The 14,256-nt window shown below is 38.3% G+C and overlaps 1 protein-coding gene across 1 annotated transcript in view; it reads right to left on the bottom strand.

The window, feature by feature from the left end:
- Window positions 1–13,997, bottom strand: part of LOC125960275 (histone deacetylase 9-like) — a 253,045-nt gene extending 239,048 nt beyond the window's left edge. The window contains exon 1 of the mRNA XM_049714694.1: window positions 13,941–13,997. Within this exon, the coding sequence (XP_049570651.1) occupies window positions 13,941–13,997 (57 nt within the window). The remainder of the gene's footprint in view (window positions 1–13,940) is intronic.
- Between the last annotated feature and the right edge of the window lie 259 nt (window positions 13,998–14,256).

The following is a 14,256-nucleotide window of genomic DNA, read 5'->3' as shown; positions in this document are numbered from 1 at the left end:
ATCCTCCAGGACCGGAAGATTAGGAGAGGCATGGCGGGCGTTTCCCCTACCCACTCGGCCCCGGGAAGCTTGCTGGGCTCCCGGGCCGGAACCCCAGCCCTCCAAGGCCCCCTCTGGGCCACAGTGATCCTAGGGGCATAAGAGGGAGGCGGGGGGAGAAGAGGAAAGGCAGACGGTGTGGTCAGGGGGCCCCTCCAGAACCGCGGGATCAGGGGAAGTGCGCTGGGCATTTCCCCTGCCTACTCGGCCTTGGGAAGCCTGTGGGGCTTGAGGGTCTGGTCCCCTGCCTTCCGGGGCCCCCTTCAGCCACAGGGGTCCTAGGAGCATAGGAGGGAGGGTGGGGAAGAAGAAGAGAGGCCAATGGGGAGGGACCCTCCCAGATCAGAAGATGGGGGTGGGGAAATGTGCCTAGCATTTCCCCTGACCACTTTGGCTGAGGGAGCCAGCTGGGATCCAGTACCTGGTCCTCCACCCTCCAAGGCCAGAGGCACTCCTGGGCCCCTCCTGCTGTGTTGAGCCTAAGCCCCATGCCCTCCCCCACCCCTGCCCAGGGATTTTTCCAGCCCTGTGGGTCCTAAACATAGGCCCTGCCCACAGCCAAAACCCAGCCCCTGACTAAACCCCACCCCCTACAGCCAAGGCCTTTTCTAGCTTTTCTTTTTACTTTTTCTTTTCTCTTTTATGTTATTGTGGTTCTGTTTTACCTTCTGGTTGTTGTTTCATCTATATTTTAATTTTTTCTACCATATCTGTTAGTTTTCTAATCTTATTTTATTTTTTACTCTCTGTTATTTTTCTGCTCCTTTTTTTTTTTCTGCCACCCTGCGCAGCTTGCGGGACCTTGGTTCACAAGCCGGGGGTCCAACCTGATCTTCTGCAGTAGGAGGTCCGAGTCGCAACTACTGAACTAACAGAGAACCTCAGACCCCAGGGAATATGCGTCAGAGTGAGGTCTCCCAGAGGTCCTCATCTTAGCAGCAAGACCCAGCAAAAGCACTTCGAAGAGGGAAGTTTATAGCAATTGAAGCTCACCTCAAGAAACAAGAAAAGTCTCAAGTAAACAATCTAACCTTACATGTAAAAAAACTAGAGAAAGAAGAACAAAGAAAACCTAAACTCAGTAGAAAGAAAGAAATCATAAAGATCAGAGCAGAAATAAATGAAATAAAAATGAAGAAAATAGCAAAGATCAATAAAACTAAAAGTTGGTTCTTTGAGAAGATACAGAAAATTGATAAAACTTTAGCCAGACTCATCCAAAAAAAAAAAAAAAAGGCGGGGGGAGAGGATGCAAATCAATAAAATTAGAAATGAAAAAGGAGAAATCACAAGTGACACTGCAGAAATACAAAGGATTAAAAGAGACTACTACAAACAAGTATATGCCAATAAAATAGACAACCATGAAGAAATAAACAAATTCTTGGTAAGGTACAATTTTCCAAGACTGAACCAGGAAGAATTAGAAAATAAAGCAGACTTATCATAAGTCATGAAACTGAAACTGTAATTAAAAATCTTCCAACAAAAGAAGTCCTGGGCCAGATGGCATCACAGGCGAATTCTATCAAACATTTAGAGAAGAGCTAACTAACACCTATCCTTCTCAAACTCTTCCAAAAAACTGCAGAGGGAGGAATACTCCCAAATTTGTTCTACGAGGCTACCATCACCCTGATACCAAAATCTGACAAAGATATCACAAGAAAGAAAATTATAGACCAATATCACTGATGAACATAGATGCATAAATCCTGAACAAATTACTAGCAAACAGAATCCAACAACATATTAAAAGGATCATACATCATGATCAAGTAGGATTTATCCTACGAATGCAAGGATTCCTCAGTATACGCAAATCAATCAACGTGATAAACAACACTAACAAACTGAAGAATAAAAACCATATGATCATCTTAATAGATGCAGAGAAAGCTTTTGACAAAATTCAATACCCATTTATGATAAAAACTCTCCAGAAAATGGGCACAGAGGGAACCTAGCTCAACAAAATAAAGGCCATATATGACAAACCCACAGCAAATATCATTCTCAATGGTGAAAAACTGAAAGCATTTCCTCGAAGATCAGGAACAAGACAAAGATGTCCACTCTTGCTACTCTTATTCAACATAGTTTGGAAGTCCTAGCCACAACAGTCAGAGAAGAAAAAAGAAATAAAAGGAATCCAAATTGGAAAAGAAGAAGTAAAACTGTCACTGTTTGCAGATGTATACATTAAAAATCCTGAATATGCCACCACAAAACTACTAGAGCTCATCAATGAATTTGGTAAAGTTGCAAGATACCAAATTAATGCACAGAAATCTCTTGCATTTCTATAAACTAACAACAAAAAATCAGAAGGAGAAATTAAGGAAACAATCCCATTTACCATCGCAACAAAAAGAATAAAATACCTAGGAATAAACCTGCCTGAGGAGGCAAATGACTTGTACTCATAAAACTATAAAACTGATGAAAGAAATCAAAGATGACATAAGCAGATGGAAAAATATACCATGTTATTGGATTGGAAGAATCAATATTGTGAAAATAACTATACTACCCAAAGCAATCTACAGATTCAACGCAATCCCTTATCTAACTACCAATGGCATTCTTCGCGAAATTAGAACACAAAATTTTACAATCTGTATGGAAACACAAAAGACCCCGAATAGCCAAAGCAGTCTTGAGAAAGAAAAACGGAGCTGGAGTAATCAGGCTCCCAGAATTCAGACTATACTATAAAGCTACAGTAATCAAGACAGTATGGTACTGGCACAAAAACAGAAATATAGATCAATGGTACAGCATACAAAGCCCAGAGATAAACCCACACACATATGATCATGTAATTTATGACAAAGGAGGCAAGAACTTACAATGGAGAAAAGACAGCCTTTTCAATAAGTGGTGCTGGGAAAACTGGACAGCTACATGTAAAAGAATGAAATTAGAACACTCCCTAACACCATACATAAAAATAAACTCAATAGATAAAAGACCTAAATGTAAGACCAGACACCATAAAACTCTTAAGAGGAAAACACAGGAAAAACACTCTTTGACATAAATCACAGCAAGTTCTTTTTTGACCCACCTCCAACAGTAATGAAAATAAAAACAGAAATAAACAAAGGGGACTTAATTAAACTTAAAAGCTTTTGCACAGCAAAGGAAACCATAAACAAGACGAAAAGACAACGCTCAAAAGGAGAGACAATATTTGCAAATGAAGCAATGGAGAAAGAATTAATCTCCAAAATATACAAACAGCTCATGGAGCTCAATATCAAAAAAACAAACAACCCAATTAAAAAATGGGCAGAAGGGCTTCCCTGGTGGCGCAGTGGTTGAGAGTCCGCCTGCTGATGCAGGGGACACGGGTTCGTGCCCTGGCCCAGGAAAATCCCACATGCCGCGGAGCAGCTAGGCTTGTGAGCCATGGCCGCTGAGCCTGCGCGTCCGGAGCCTGTGCTCCGCAACAGGAGAGGCCACAACAGTGAGAGGCCCGCGTACTGCAAAAAAAAAAAAAAAAAGGGCAGAAGACCTAAACAGACATTTCACCAAAGAAGACATACAGATGGCCAAGAGGCACATAGAAAGATGCTCAATAGTACTAATTATTAAAGAAATGCAAATCAAAACTACAATGATGTATCACCTCACACCAGTCAGAATGGCCTTCATCAAAAAAGCTACAAACAATAAATGCTGGAGAGGGTGTGGAGAAAAGAGAACCCTTTTGCACTGTTGGTTGGAATGTAAATTGATAGTCACTATGGAGAACAGTATGAAGGTGCCTTAAAAATCTAAAAATAGAAATACCACATGACCCAGCAATCCCATTACTGGGCATGCACCCTGAGAAAACCATAATTCAAAAGGACATATGTACCCAAATGTTCACTGCAGCACTATTTACAACAGCCAGGACATGGAAACAATTTAAATGTCCAATGACAAATGAATGGATAATGAAGATGTGGTACATATATACAATGGAATATTACTCAGCCATGAAAAGGAACGAAATTGGGTCATTTGTAGAGATGTGGATGGACCTAGAGTCTGTCACACAGAGTGAAGTAAGCCAGAGAGAGAAAACCAAATATCATATATTAATGCACATATGTGGAATCTACAAAAATGGTACAGATGTCCTATTTGCAGGGCAGGAATAGACGATGAACCTATTTGCAGATGAACCTATTTGCCAGGCAGGAATAGACGCACAGATGTAGAGAATGGACGTATGGACTCCGAGGGGAAAGGGAGGGTGGGACGAATTGGGAGATTAGGTTTGACATAAATACACTACCATGTGTAAACTAGATAGCTAGTGGGAACCTGCTGTATAGCACAGGGAGCTCAGCTCGGTGCTCTGTGATGACTTAGATGGGTGGGATGGGGGGGAGGGAGGTCCAAGAGGGAGGGGATATGGTTATACATATAGCTGATTCACTTCACTGTACTGCAGAAACTAACACAACATTGTAAAGCAATCATATTCCAATTTACAAAAATAAATAAAGTTATCATAAAATATTGGCTATAATACCTATGCTGCACATTATATCCTTATACTTTTATACCTAGAAGTTTGTACCTCTTAATCTCCTTCCGTTGTCTGGCTCCTGTCCCCACTTGTAAACACTAGTTTATTTTCTGTATCTGTGAGTCTGTTTTGTTATATTTTCTTGTTTGATTTTTTTTAGATTCCCCAAACAAGTGAAAACATATAGTATTCGCCTTTCTCTAACTTACTTCACTAAGCATGATACCATCCAGCCCCATCCACATTGGTGCAAATGGCAAAATTTCATTCATTTTTACGGCTGAGTAATATCCCATTGTGTATATATACAACATTTTCTTTATCCATTCACCTGCTGATGGACACTTAGGTTATTTCCATATCTTGGCTATTATAAATAATGCTGCTATGAACATAGGGTTCAATGTATCTTTCTGATTTAGTGTTTTTGCTTTTTTGGATATATACCCAGGAGTAGAACTGCTGGATCCTATGGTAGTTCTATTTTTAATTTTCTGAGGAACCTCCATACTGTTTTCCATAGTGGCTGCACCAATTTACATTCCCACCAACAGTGTACATGGGTTCCCTCTTCTCCACATCCTCACCAACATTCATTATTTGTTGCCATTCTGACAGGTTTGAGGTGACATCTCATTGTGATTTTAATTTGCATTTTCCTTATGATTTGTGATATTGAGCATACTTTCATATAAGATTTGTAAACATTTAAAAATGTGAAAATGCCAAACACAGACAGAAGTGGAGAGCCCTGGAAATTCTTATGTGCTGCTGGTGGGGTTTGAAATTGGCACAATGACTTAGGTGTTTGTTCTCTATATGTCACCTTTTTTTGTTCCTCAACTCCTCCATTACACTGTCTTCTTTTAAGTTAAATAGGTATCCTCTAGTGTAGCATTTTAATTTCCTGGTCATTTCTTTGAATATATTTTTGAGTTATTTTCTTGCCTGTTGTCCAGTGGATTATACTTAGCATCTTAACTTTTAACAATCTAGTTCAGACATGAGCCACATTTTAACAGTATCCAAAAACTTTGTTTTGCTATTATATAGCTCCATTCCCAATCCCCTACTTCATGCTTCTACTGTTATACAAACTACATCTTTATACACTGACTTATGGTTATTGTTTTATGCAGTTGTCTTTTAAATCTGAGAGAAGAATAAGAGTTACAAACAAAAAATACAATTATACTATCAATTATATTTATTTATGTAGTTACTTTTACTGATGCTCATTATTTCTTCATGTGAATTCATGAGCTTCTTTGCATCTCTCATAATTTTATGTAGCAAACTGGGCATTTTAAGCAATATAATATGACAATTCTGGAAATCAGATTTTTACCACTCCCTAGGGTTTGTCATTGTTGCTTTGTTCGTTTGTTGATTCTTCTGAACTAATTCTATAAAGACTGTATTCTATGTTGAGTGTGGGACTGAAGTCTTTGTTTGCTTAACTCAGTGGTTGGTCAGTTAATAATCAGATAGAGATTTCCTTAAATGCCTGGAACCAACAGTCCCCAGCCTTTTATAAGGGGCCATGCCCATGTGTGTTGGACACACTTTCAATACTGGGTCTGCGATCTGACAGCTCTTCCTTGGCCTTTACTTCTGGTTTGAGCAGAGCCTCAAAGTCAGCTTGAGATGAGACTTTAGGGCCTTTCAGTCTTTCCTGATGTGGTGTGAACACAGCCCTGAGTATGCACACAGCCCTATCAGACACATGACCTTCTAGATTCTTAGGAGTCTGATAGGGCTTGCCATAGTGCTTATGCACATCTCATTCCCCAGTTTTTTCTGGAAGCTTTTGGTTAGTTTGTTGTTTTCTCTACTGTTGTCCACCACTTCAGGCAGCCATAAGTTAATCAATTACCTTTAATTTTTTTCAACAAGTGCTTCTGAGGAAAGGCTTTTCACTCTAAGTCCAGACAAAGACAACTTTGTAACTGGGGACTTGTACTGAAGGACCAGACAGGCCAAATAATGAAAATTTTCTGGGAATGAGGCTTTGAAGAAGCTTCAGCCCCATTCTGCCCTGTCTGGAGACTGCTAAATTATTGGTTTTCATTTGGAATGAGACTACTGGGGAGCTGGAAAGGGTTAAATGAGAAAGGGTGAATTAAAATACCACAAAGTTCACTGTTCTCATGAAGATTTAGCCAGTTTTCTTTTGAATACATGCTTCCTGAGATGTTACAAGCTTTTGGTTAATTTCCTGGGTTTTTAAAATAATTAATTCTAATTCTGTGAAAAGTGCCATTGGTAAATTGATAGGGATTTGCACTGAATCTGTAGATTGCTTTGTGTAGTAGAGCCATTTTCACAACGTTGATTCTTCCTATCCAAGAACATGGCAAATCTCTCCATCTGTCTGTGTTGTCTTTGATTTCTTTCACCAGTATCTTTAGTTTTCTGAGTACAGGTCATTTTCCTCTCTAGGTAGGTTTATTCCTAGGTTGTTTATTCTTTTTGTTGCAATGGTAAATGGAACTGTTTCCTTAATTTCTCTTTCTGATTTTTCATTGTTAGTGTATAGGAATGCAAGAGATTGTATCCTACAACTTTACCAAATTCACTGATGAGCTCTACTAGTTTTGTGGTGGCATCTTTACGATTTTCTATGTACAATATCATGCCATCTGCCAACAGTGACAGTTTTACTTCTTCTTTTCCAATTTGGATTCCTTTTATTTCTTTTTCTTCTCTGCCATGACTAGGACTTCCAAAACTATGCTGAATAACAGTGGCGAGAGTGGACATCCTTGTCTTGTTCCTGCTCTTAGAGGAAATGCTTTCAGTTTTTCACCGTTGAGAATGATGCTTGCTACAGGTTTCTCACATATGGCCTTTATTATGTTGAGGTAGTTTCCCTCTATGCCCACTTTCTGGAGAGTTTTTGTCATAAATGGGTGTTGAATTTTGTCAACAGCTTTTTCTGGATCTATTGAGATGATCATATGGTTTTGATTCTTCAATTTGTTAGTGTGGTGTGTCACGCCAATTGACTTGCGTATATTGAAGAATATTTGTATCCCTGGGATAAATCCCACTTGATAATGATGTATGATCCTTTTAATATGTTGTTGGATTCTGTTTGCTAGTATTTTGTTGAGGATTTTTGTGTCTATGTTCATCAGTGATATCGTCTGTAATTTTCTTTTTTTCCCTATCAAATTACCAATGGCATTTTTCACAGAATTAGAACAAAAAAATTTTACAATTTGTATGGAAACACAAAAGACTGCGACTAGCCAAAGCAATCTTAAGAAAGAAAAACGGAGCTGGAGGAATCAGGCTCCCTGACTTCAGGCTATACTGCAAAGCTACAGTCATCAAGACACTATGGTTGATAGCACAAAAGAAGAAATATAGATCAATGGAACAGGATAGAAAGCCCAGAGATAAATCCACGCATCTATGGTAACCTAATCTATGACAAAGGCGGCAGGAATATAGAATGGAGAAAAGACAATCTCTTCAATAAGTAGTGCTGGGAAAACTGGAGAGCTACATGTAAAAGAATGAAATTAGAACATTCCCTAACACCATACACAAAAATAAACTCAAAATGGATTACAGACCTAAATGTAAGGCCACACGCTATAAAGCTCCTAGAGGAAAACATAGGCAGAACACCCTTTGACATAAATCACAGCAAGATTTTTTTGACCCACCGCCCAGAGTAATGAAAATAAAAACAAAAATAAATGGGACCTAATGAAACTTAAAAGCTTTTGCAGAGCAAAGGGAACCATAAACAAGAGGAAAAGATAATCCTCAGAATGGGAGAAAATATTTGCAAATGAAGCAACTGACAAGGGATTAATCTCCAAAATATACAAACAGTTCATGCAGCTCAGTATAAAAAAAACAAACAACCTAATTAAAAAATGGGCAAAAGACCTAAATAGACATTTCTCCAAAGACGACATACAGATGGCCAACAAACACATGAAAAGATGCTCAACATCACTAATTATTAGAGAAATACAAATCAAAATTACAACGAGATATCACCTCACACCAGTCAGAATGGCCATCCCCCCAAAATCTACAAACAATAAATGCTGGAGAGGGTATGGAGAAAAGGGAACCCTCTTACACTGTTGGTAGGAATGTAAATTGGTACAGCCACTATGGAGGACAGTATGGAGGTTCCTTAAAAAACTAAAAATAGAACTTCCATATGACCCAACAATCCCACTCCTGGGCATATACCTGGAGAATAATTCAAAAGATACATGCACCCCAATGTTCACTGCAGCAATATTTACAATAGCCAGGACATGGAAGCAACCTAAATATCCATCAACAGAGGAATGGATAAAGAAGATGTGGTACATATATACAATGGAATATTACTCAGCCATAAAAAGGAACGAAATCGGGTCATGTGTAGGGACGTAGATGGACCTAGAGACTGTCATACAGAGTGAATTAAGTCAGAAAAACAAATACCATATATTAATGCATATATGTGGAATCTAGAAAAATGGTATAGATGAACTTATCTGCAAAGCAGAAATAGAGACACAGACATAGAGAACAAACATATGGATACCAAGGTGGGGAAGGGAGGTGGGAGGGATTGGGAGATTGGGATTGACATATATACACTACTATGTATCAAACAGATAACTAATGAGAACAGACCGTTTAGCACAGGGAACTCTACTCATTGTTCTGTGGTGACCTAAATGGGAAGGAAATCCAAGGAAGAGGGGATACACGTATATATGTGGCCAATTCGCTTTGCTGTACAGTAGAAACTAACACAACATTGTAAAGGAACTATACTCCAACAAAAGATTTTTAAAAATTAATTCTGATAAATTTTGCCAGTTTCATCACTGATTTCATGGAGTGAAGAATTTTCAGAGGTTTAAACTGTTATTTTTGCTGATGTCATTGTGGCACAATGACTTCGGAATTCTACCTTGCATTACTCTCTGAAATTTATTATATTTCTATCCTAGGAGCTTACCATTTTACTCTTAGTTATGTCATAGTTCAAGAGTGTTCACAGCAGCACTGATCAAAAGAGCAAAAACCTGTAAACAACTATACTGTCCAACAGAAGAATGAATAAACAAATTATGATGTACAAGGAAAATGAATAAATCACAGCTATGTAAATAGGATAAATCCTCATAACATGATTTTAAGTTGGGGGAGAGAAATCTGAGGAATAAAACATTCAATAAGATTCCATTTTTTATAAAGATCTACAACATATGGTTAACACTATTAAAGGGAAAGGAATAATTTAAAAAATACAACAGATTAATAATTACTCCTGGGTCAAAAGATAGGAATGAGATAAGTACTGAAAGAACTTTAATAGTGTTAGCACAGTACTATTTCTTTAGTTGGATGAAGGGCTCACATCCAACCATATTATTATGATTTGTAAGTTATTAATGTAACTCATTTTTTTGTATGTATTGTTTTACAGTAATAAAAAGGAAAGAATCTAGACTATTTTAAAAAGATAGCTTTAACCCCTTTTTTCTTACATATTTGTGCCACCTCTACAAGAAATTCCTTATAAAGTGTTGAAAGAGAAGAGAGAATTGTGACACTTACAGGCTTTGCCATTTATTAAACTGTGTGCAGGATCTTAAAAAGTTACTTGATGTCTCTGAGCTGGTATCCTATTGGTGGTACTTACTTTTGGTGGACACTGTGAGAATAATGACAAATTACATGTAAACTGTCCAATCTATAGTAGATACTTAATGAATGGCAGGTATTATTAGCAACATGATATCACAATATCCATTCAAACAGTAAAGAAATCCATACATTTTTCAGATAATCAGATGGGAATTTTCTTGACAAAAATTTCCAGACAACTAAAGCAATTTTTACTGTTTTATGAAATTACAGCATTGCCAAAATGGCATCAAAGGGCATTCTTATAGTAAAGCTAGATTACTGTTGAATCATTTTTTCCCCAGATATATTGAAGCATAACTGACAAATAAAAATTATATACTTTAAGGTAACATATTTGGCACCATTTTTTGAACAAAATATTGAATATTTATAACTTGAAAAATGCTCATCTTTTAAAGATATTTCTATTTCTAGACATACTTCCTTAAATGACCTTTAGAACAATAAAACCATTTTGAGATAACTATTCTTCCAATTATAGTTTCCAATACAACAAACATGTCAGCATTTCCAGAATACTTATGTTCCCTAGTTCTAGATTCTGAGAAATAGCCAACTTGGGTATTTGTAGGTTTGAGAAATTTCCACTTGCATGGATTTTTTAAATTATCTTGTTAAAAACCTGGAAAACTTGAAAGTCCCCATAATTTCCACTGAACTCCACTGAGCATGTCCATGCTGTGCAAAAAATACACCCACTTACTGCTGTAGTTTGTTGCACATGCTTAGTTTAAGCATCAACATGAGACCCACTCCCTGGGCCTGGATTATACCTCTAATTCCTTTAGCCCATTAGTATCTGCAGGTGAAGAAAGGGCAGAACCTGTCAAAAGTTAGGGGAACAATCATGATCAAGCTTAATATCAAGGAAAAATTCCAGGTAATGAAATTTGCCTTTGGCATTTTCCTTGTTTGGGCGCCCTTATTATCTCCTAGGTCCCCAGCCCCTAAGAGTTTGGTGACCTCCCTCCAGCTATCTCGAACCTCTCAGTTCGGCACCCCATCCAGGCCCACCCTATTTGAAATAAAGCTCTTAATTCTTCTCTAATTTCCAAGCAAAATGAATGCAGACTCACAAAATGCAGTCTTTCAATATGTCAATGTTGTTTCAAGTTATAGATTTACTGGGAGAAAGAGGTAGAACATGTGAGAACTGAATGTAGATGCAGAAAATGATAAACAAAACACTGAAGTTTTCTTTGTTCACATCTCTTATCAGAGGATAACTTACCAGTGTCCTCAAATAAGCTTCCCTATTTTCTTCCTACATCTGAATGAAGTGACTCCACAGCCATGAGTGCTAATGCTCCTGGCCAGCAGGTGTACCTGTCCAGTCATACTGGAGTCTGGAACAGGTAGACACTGAGTAACATTTTTGGTTAGCTAGAGGTCCCTGAACATGGCTATCTACCACAATTCTTGGCTATCTACAGTGGCATTCCCATAGGCCTCATCAAATTACTAGCAATAAAAGGATTCAGTCTCTTGGTCTGTCAGCACTAGTCCATTTGTTATGGTCCTGCCTGTCTTGGACTTTTACTTTGGGCTAACAATCAGAAAGATAAACCAGCTACACTGCCTGGAATATTCAGCAAAGGAAGGTGAAATCAGTTGTGGAATATCTACTATTTGGTATGTCATGGTGTATGTAACTGATAACCAGATCCACTTCTCATTTGCAAATAGCTCAGAATGTCAAAACCAGGTACAACCTTCAACATTATCAATTCTACCCTGCTGATTTCGTGGAACGAGATACTGAGGCCCAGAGATATTAAGTGATCTGCCACAAGTGACACAGAATTTAAGTGGCAGAGCCTGGATCAATGTTTCTTGATTTTTATGCTGGCTCTTTTTCCCTATTCTTCTCTTTTTTAATCATACTTGCTGATTTCTCAACCAAGCGGAGGAAAAGCATTTGTATGAATCCTTGATCTTAACATAAACAGCCAATGCTAGTTAGTACGGCTGGTGGTCAGCATGTCCATACTATATATTGTTGACACTCTGTTTGTAACTGGCTATTTTAAATGACTACCTCCCAAAAAATATAATTAGGTTTTTGTTCAACACTCTTCACACGTACATTTGGCAATTCTGCACTCTGTGAGGTTAATAGCAATGATGATTTTGAGTGTAACAGGTGGGCATTCTACTTGAGAAGGTTCCAGAATTACTGATTAAACTTCAACAAAATCAAAACAATTAGAAACTGTGAAATGCTAACAATCATTTTTGTTTTTTATTAAGTGGGTCTGTGCTGGCATAATCTTTTAAAAATTATAATATTGTGGCCTGGCTGTTGTCTGTCATTTGAATTCTTTTGAAAATAAGACTTAAATACTTCTTTTGAAATGTCAATTGATTCTAGTGCTACAAGTGACATATTCAAACAGGAAGAATTATTCCTCAAGTGCTACTGGGAGACAGCCAAAACCTCTCCATAAGGCTGATTCCTTTCTTCATTTCAATAAATAGCTCATTATCAAAGGTAAAGACTGAGTATTAAGCACCACATTAATGGCCTAAGAAATCTCCTGAGATGAGCAATTAATATCCTAATGCTGATCATGTCAACTTAACATGAGGTACATATATATATATATATATATTTAAATATAGCCCACCTTATCATAATGCTATTTCTGTAGGTTTTGACTTAAAGAGTTAGAGCAAAGACTTCTGGGGCAGACAATGTGTTGTAAAGTGCACATTCCTACCCTGCATTTTTAATCACAAGTGAAATAGTCAGGTGTAATTGAATAAAAATTCATTAGGCATAAAGAAAAATAATCCTAATTAGATTTTATTTTAGATGAACAAAACTCGCAGTGCCTATATTGTTGGTTACAATATATTTCCCCTAAGCTCCACAATTGCTAAAAATACCAAATCAATCACTGCCCAGATTTCATTATGAAGTGTGTGAACCAGTGCATTAAAAAGCTATGTTAGCACCAACAAAGTTTATTGGGGCAACTGCATTCAAGATGCACATGGTATACCTTTAAATAGCACTGTTAAAATACCAAATAAAGTGTCAACGTCTGTCAGGTCTCTGGCTTTTATAAATTGTTTAGACTGGGAAACGTTGGGGTTTGGACATTGTTCTTTTCACATGATGTAGAAAAGAAGAGACCATAAAAAGAAAAGAACAATAAAGCGTAGTTCATTTCTGAAGTTCTTTCATGGAAAAACATACTCTGGATCATTACCCTTCTAGTCAACAATTTCCTTCTTCCTCCCAATCCTTCCCATCTGATATTTACCTTTCTCCCCACCCCCACCCCCTTCTCTCTGGGTGGTATTCTGAGCTTATACACAGTACTCAGTAATCATATGTTTTATGTCGCTTCAAAAGAGAATCCCAGGAGGGCATGACTGGTATGTATATACTGGGTATTTTTAACCTGGACCATAGCTTTACTCACCATTTCTATGCTCTTAAAAATACACCAGAGTGCCCTAACCGCAGAGTTTCCCCAAGGAGAGGAAGGCCCTGGGAGCACGATCAGCTACTACCTACCTACACACTAGTTATTATCACACCTTAGTGGCCATCTCTTTGCCCTCTTCCCTCCGCCCCTTTCCTTTTATTACCACACCACACTCCCCACAATTCCCAAACAACAACATCTCTGTTTCAGCGTCTTCTCTGGATTTCCCACACTTAATGCAATCCAGACCTCACCTTCAGCTCTCCTGAGGCCACTTTGGAAGCCAGCTCGATGACACAGCCAACAGCCATGCGTGCAGCACCGGACGAGTGCAGCTCATTCCAAATGGTGTCACTGTCCACCTGAGCAAACAGTGAGCAGAGCCCGCAGAAGAGAGAGGGAGAGAAAGAGAAGGAGAAGGAGTAGATGAAAGAGGGAGGGGGGAGGAAGGGAGTTCAGGAGAGGGGAGAGAGAGAGAAAGCAAATTTGTGAGGAAGGGCTGGCACAGTAACAGCCTATGTACAATAACATTAGTCTTCCGTCTTGGCCAGCTGAAAAGGCCTTCTGCAC

This window comes from Orcinus orca, chromosome 9 (genome assembly GCF_937001465.1).
Source record: "Orcinus orca chromosome 9, mOrcOrc1.1, whole genome shotgun sequence".
Classification (NCBI taxonomy): domain Eukaryota; kingdom Metazoa; phylum Chordata; class Mammalia; order Artiodactyla; family Delphinidae; genus Orcinus; species Orcinus orca.
This window is presented reverse-complemented; position numbering and strand designations above follow the sequence as displayed.